This window comes from Orycteropus afer, unplaced genomic scaffold, assembly GCF_000298275.1.
Source record: "Orycteropus afer afer isolate SDZICR_OR568_19922 unplaced genomic scaffold, OryAfe1.0 scaffold00128, whole genome shotgun sequence".
Classification (NCBI taxonomy): Eukaryota; Metazoa; Chordata; class Mammalia; order Tubulidentata; family Orycteropodidae; genus Orycteropus; species Orycteropus afer.
In genome coordinates, this window is record NW_006921715.1 from 6,492,266 (window position 1) to 6,498,265 (window position 6,000).

The window sequence follows — 6,000 nt, forward strand, 5'->3', positions numbered from 1 at the left end:
ACAGGCCCCCATCACCTCCAGACGGTGTGCAGAGGCCCCCATCTCCCACAGACGGTGTGCACAGGTCACACCTCCCCCAGAGGGTATGCACAGGCTCCACCTCCTGTAGGCAGTGTCCATAGGCCCCCATCTCCCTTAGACTGTGTCCATAGGCCCCACCTCCCCCACACAGTATACAGAGGCCCCCATCTCCCACAGATGGTGTGCACAGGTCACACTTCCCACAGACAGCGTGCACAGGCCCCTAGGAGAGCCCTGCTCCCCCAACTGCAGATGGCATAGTGTACTCAGGCCTGAGGGCGGAAGTACAGGTGCTAGTCCGGGTTGAGTGCCCCCAGGACACACTGAGTAATCCCCATGTGATTTAGAGAGAGTGACTTGCCCCTGCAACCCTGTGACATGTTCAGAAGGCCTTGGCAGTGAGTAGTGGGATTTCACATGACAGTGTTAGGTATGCTCAGCGTGTTTTCTCTGGACACACAAAGGAGCCCTGGTGATACAGTGGTGAAGTGCCAGGCTGCTAACCAGTAGGTCAGCGAGTGGCACCCCCTAGGGGTTCTGCAGGAGAAAGACCTGCTCCTGTAAAGATGACAGCCAGGAACACCCTGTGGGGTGGGTCTCCTCTGTCCCGTGGGGTCACTGAGTCAGCACAGAGTTCGTGGCCCACAACCACATGCACGTTGTTGTTATTTTAATCAGCATGAGTTTAAATCCTTTAAAATCAGCTTCATATTTTAAAATCACACATCAGCTGCAACTGAAGGAATCCACAGGCTTACTGCAGGAGAATGTTGTCAAATGGGAACGCCCCTTGAGACTGACGAGGGCTCCCGCAGGGCCTGAAACCTTAGGTTTAGCACGTGAGGAAGGGAAGCCATGGGTCTGAGTCTTCTAAGCAATAAAACTGAAGCTGTCAGAGGAATCTGGTTCTTAAAATGGCTGGGCTCTTGGCACCTGTGTCCCTCTGGTAGGCAGGGTCCTCCCGGGCTCTTCCTGGTGCACGTGGCTCTGTTTCTGGACGTGTCTCTTGCAAACCACTGTTTGCTCAGCTGTTGTAACTAGCTTCCTGTGGGGCAGACTGTGAAAGGCTCTCGGGAGGCTGCAGGTGACTGCACTGCAGATCCTGCAGGTAAGGACACTGCTCGCCACAGCCTGTGCGGCCACGCTCAGCCAATGTGGCGGGCGTAGCAAAGTCACTGTCCTTTGGGTCATTTCGTTTGCTGTCGTCTTTTTAATTCACTCGTCTAAGTGGACTGAGTCTTGTTCCTCATGTTGTCACTGGGCCCTGATCCTGAGCCCCTGGTGTCACAGTCCTCTCCCTCTGGAGCCACCTCGGTGCAGTGGGGGAACAGAGGGCCACCTCTGCTTCTGCTGTTCAGTATGTGGGACCGTGCTGGGCCCGGCGTCCCCTGAAAGCTTGCTGGCTCTGGGTGCGATGTGAGACTGTCCTGGGCTCCGTGTGTCCTGAAAGCTCTCTGGCCTAGGGGTGTAGTGTGGGACCGTCCTGAGCCCTGCATCCCCCGGGTCCGCCATGAGCTCTCTGACCCTGGGTGCAGTGTGGGACTGTCCTGGGCCCTGTGTCCCCCGGGTCCCCTCTGAGCTCTCTGCCCCCAGTGTGAGCATCACAGCTCTTGAAGGCCAGCCAGTCTAGGCTTTCAGTCTAGGGGCAGCATTTGGTTTCCAGGAGCCTGGCCCGCTTCTCATTTAGCTGCCCGTCCTTAGAGAATGTTTCTGAGCTCCATGCTGTCCGGGGAGGAGGGGCCTGGCTTCTGGAAGTGTAGGAGTTCTTAGCAAGCAGCCTCACTCTCAAGGGCCTAGTGCAAGAAGATGAAGGGGCTCTTGCTTGGAAAGTGGGCTCTGAGCTGTCTGTGGATCAGCACTCCTCTTGTAAATACCTGACGGCCAGCTTGCTGCTGGCCTCTGCACGTTTGCGGGGGGTGGGGCTTTTTGCTGGTGGCATTGTGAGGGCCCTGAGCCACTTCTCACCACTTTGAAGGTGACAAGTGATCGGTGTGTCCACCATCCCATTGCCCGTGGGCACTGCTGGTGGCATGGGGACGTGCCTCAGCTGTGTAAGATCCTGGGTGTTTTGAAGCTTTTCAAGTCCAAAGCTCATTCTGGTGCCAAGGTCACAGCATGGATGCACTTCCTGAGTGAGGAACCTGGGCTTGCTTTCTCGTTTTTCACATTTCCTTTCCGTCTTTACTGAGATTTTAAAAAGAGGAAGAAAATGGAACCGTGTGAGCACTCCGACGAGATGATAATGAGTTGGGGGCCTGGACAGGCCTCCCCCGGGCAGAACACAGGCACATACCCGGGCAGACACGCAGCACACCCCGGCAGGCGTGCACACGTGCCTGGTAGACTGACTCAAATACCCGGCAGGCGTGCACGTGCGCCCCACCAGACTGGCTCGCACACCCCAGCAGGCATGCGCCCACCCCCTCAGGCTAAGATGTTAGAAATTTCATCTCAGAAGGTCTAAGTTTGAAGCGTCTTTCCTAGTAAGATGAGCTCTTTGTATCAGCAGACCAGGGCTTCTTGAATGGAGCACACCTCACATTCCAGAATGTTCTAGAAGGCCGTTTAAACTCAGAGCCCTCGGCACCCCCAGTTCTGACCAGTGGGTTGGTGGGGTGTGGCCCACCTTCCCAGCGAGTCCTCATGGACTGGTCCATACAGGAGCGCCCTTGAGGTTGCTGAGTGAGACAGGTGGGCAATGCCCATGCTTAGTGCCCATGAATGTTCTCGGTATGTAAGCCTTGAGGTGGGCCAGTGAAACGGGGCTGGGTTGTCGCCACATGTCGTTGGGTTGGCTCCGACTCAGAGCGACCCCATACAACAGAAGAAAATGCCACCTGGTTAAACAGTTCAGTTGGACATGGAGTCCCAGGCTGTGCAAACAGCCCCCCGCTGCTAACCGAGAGGCTGGCTGCTGGGACCACCTCGTGAGATTACACAGGTGGCTTCAGAGCAGCAGCCAGCACGAAGCTGGTCACGGGGGGTGGGGGCCAGGCTCATCGCCAGGAAGCCACTTAATTTCCTCAGACCCAGCGGCTCCCCCCACGGGGCACTTTGCGTTTCTGAGCCGAGTTCAGTAGTTTGCTGCCCATCGTGCATCTCACTGCATTAGGGTGATGTGGTCTGTGACTCGACATCCTCTCCAGGATTCTCCTTCAGGAAGCTTCCAGAGCCCTGGTCAAACATTTGGGACTCTTCCCAGCCAATCCACATACTCATTGGTTACCAGACCCCACAGCCATGGCCAGTGTAGCCCACCTCCTCAGGGTGATTTCCTACAGGTCAGGGCTGAACCAGATGGCTTGTCAGTGCCTGATGGCCTTCTGTTAGGTGTCAACTTCTGGAGGGCGACCCCGTCCTGTCCACCTGTCCATAACTCAGCCATTCAGCACTTAGCTCCAGCATACCATCAACCTGTCACATACTGTTGGGAGGGACACTGGGGGCAGCCCTCCGACTGCTGCAGGCGTCCTTACCCAGGGAGGTTCCAGTGCCGCCCCGCTTCACCCTTCTGCCCTCAGAACTTGCAGAGACAAGATCATTCTGTTGCTCTGAGCCACTCCCTGAGGGGTTAACACATTGGATTTCCCTGCGCAGAAGCCACTCGTTCATCCCTTCACCTCTGGCATGCCTGTCCTTCCTCCTTTTGATGGGGTTTTTACCCAAACCTCTTCACCTTGGGAAGGGCTCGGGTTCAGCCGCCCTGCCGGCCTCAATTACTGGTGGCCATTCCGGCCCACACCTGCACCTCTGGGGGCTCCCACACACGTAGTTCTGGTCACTTGTCTCGACCATGTGTACAGCCGTGTTCGCTGCGACTGGCCTCCCAAGATCCAGCCACTGAGAACAGTCCTGCTGACACCGCTGGGGCTCCAGGAGTCATGAAGTCTCCTACCCCCGGGTACAGTGAAGGGGGCAAGACCGGAACTCAGCAGGCATGGCTTGTGTCTTGCGTGGCCCGGAGCTCTAGCAGCGTCTGCTTGCTTGGGATGCTTCTGTTTGTTCCGGTTGGGATACCTAGGGTGAGTTCTATGTAGGGGATACCCCCCAAACAACCCCACCAAACCCACTGCCATTGCGTCGATTCTGACTCGTAGCAACCTGCTGGGTTTCCAAGACTGTAAATCTAGATCGCCTCACCTTCCTCCTGCAGAGCAGCTGGGGGTTTAGAACCACTGACCCCTGGTTAGCAGCCGATGCCTTCCCCACTCCACCCCCAGAGCTCCTGGACTGGGGTGAGCTGACACCGCGCCCACGAGTCTGTGCTAACCCTGTGCTTGAGCTTCCTGTCCTTACGATAACACTGCTCCCACTGTGTGCATGGCCCTTCGTGAGCACTGACACTAGTTCACCCCTAACGTAAGCCTCACCGTGGCTCCCTCCACCTTCAGTGCTGGTGGGGAGCCGTTATGGCCACTTTAAGGCATCCAATTAGGGCAGAGATGAGTTACAGGGTGTTTCACCACGTGTTTTCAAGGTGTTTGACAAGAGATGAAAAGTGAATCTATTCTTAAAAACCCACTGTATTTCTTTCGGTGTAAAGCCATGATATCATGTGTTGAAAATGTCACGTAGAGACCCATGGCTTCAGCGTTGATTTTAACAAAACTTACTTTTTCCGCTGATAAACAAGGAAAGGAAACACGTGTGTTTATGCCTCTGGCCTTACCTTGCTGGTGATGCGAGACTTGCCAGGTGCCGTGGCCAAGTATTCACAGGCCACATGGGGAACTCGGAAGATGAGCAAGGCCGGGCTCAGGGGGTGGGAGCCCCACACATGCAGAGAGTGCCAGGGCCTCAGAGGGGCTGCTCTCTTGTCCCAGCGCTGGGCTGATGTCCTTCTGACTGTTTGTCCTTGCATGTCCACTGTCGCGGTTGCAGCCTGAAGCGTGCCAGTTCTCTGAATGTCCTTAACGTGGGTGGCAAGGCAGCTGAAGACCACTTCCAAGTAAGAGCCTGACCTCCCCGGGATCCCCCTTCACCAAGAGCGGGGCCACTACCCTCTCAGCAGAGCCTCTGAGTCCTTAGTGTTTGTGGTAGCAGCCAGATAGTGTCATGATGAGAGTAGTCCCAGTGAAGACACCAGATGGTCACCATGACGAGACGTCATGTTCTGCCTTAGATGCTGGGGACCCACTGAGAACAGGCAGGCGTTCTCAGTACATTAATGACCTTTGAGATGGCTTCACCTCATTAACAAATGAATACTGTGATGAAACAAAACTTAACCAGCTGTTAACTTACGTCATTAGTGTGTAACTAATTCCCTGTCCAGCTAAGCTGTTCAGTGTTTTAAAACTGTTCAAAAGTTGACTAACAGCAACTAACGTGCTGCCACTTTGACATTAAAAGTCTTTGTCGAACTTTCAAACTGTCCCCGAGTCTCACACAACCATGTCACATTTTGTTTCCCCTTCAGATGTAAACTTGGCACGTTCTCCAGCAAAAAGTGCCTTGTAACTCTGGGTTTCTTCTAAACTTGGCGTGGCTCCCTGGGGCTGCCCCTCAGAGACGCTGGCTGCCCTGCACCCGGGCCCAGCACTGTGCTGTCTGCACCGGGCAGGTCACGCAGAGTGGAGGGCCCTTCCTCATACGTAGTTATAGGTCCCTGGCTGCACCTTGGGAGCCCCTCACCTTTCCTGATACCTGGTCCTGGGTACTGAAAAGGCCCCTTCGCTAAGGGCAGAGGCAGGCCGCTCCCTCTCGCCTCGCGCGGCGTGGAGCATGGTGGGCGTCGGCTCTGACCGCCTGCCTGCCTTCCTGCCTCGTGCGGTGGGAGCGGGAGCATGCTGGGCGTTGCTCTGAGCGCCTGCCCCTCCCTCCCGCCTCCCGCCTTCCGCCTTGAGCTGCGGCGCGGAGCATGCCGGGCGTCGGCTCTGACCATCTGCCTGCCTTCCTGCCTCCTGCGGCGCGGAGCATGCTGGGCGTTTCTCTAAGCGCCTGCCCCTCCCTCCCACCTCCTGCCTCAGTGCGGCGCGG

At 56.3% G+C, this 6,000-nt stretch overlaps 1 protein-coding gene across 1 annotated transcript in view; it reads left to right on the forward strand.

Moving 5' to 3' along the window:
- KLC1 (kinesin light chain 1) overlaps positions 1-4,981 on the forward strand; it is a 50,239-nt gene extending 45,258 nt beyond the window's left edge. The window contains exon 14 of the mRNA XM_007944575.2: positions 4,903-4,981. Within this exon, the coding sequence (XP_007942766.2) occupies positions 4,903-4,981 (79 nt within the window). The remainder of the gene's footprint in view (positions 1-4,902) is intronic.
- Positions 4,982-6,000: the final 1,019 nt, after the last annotated feature.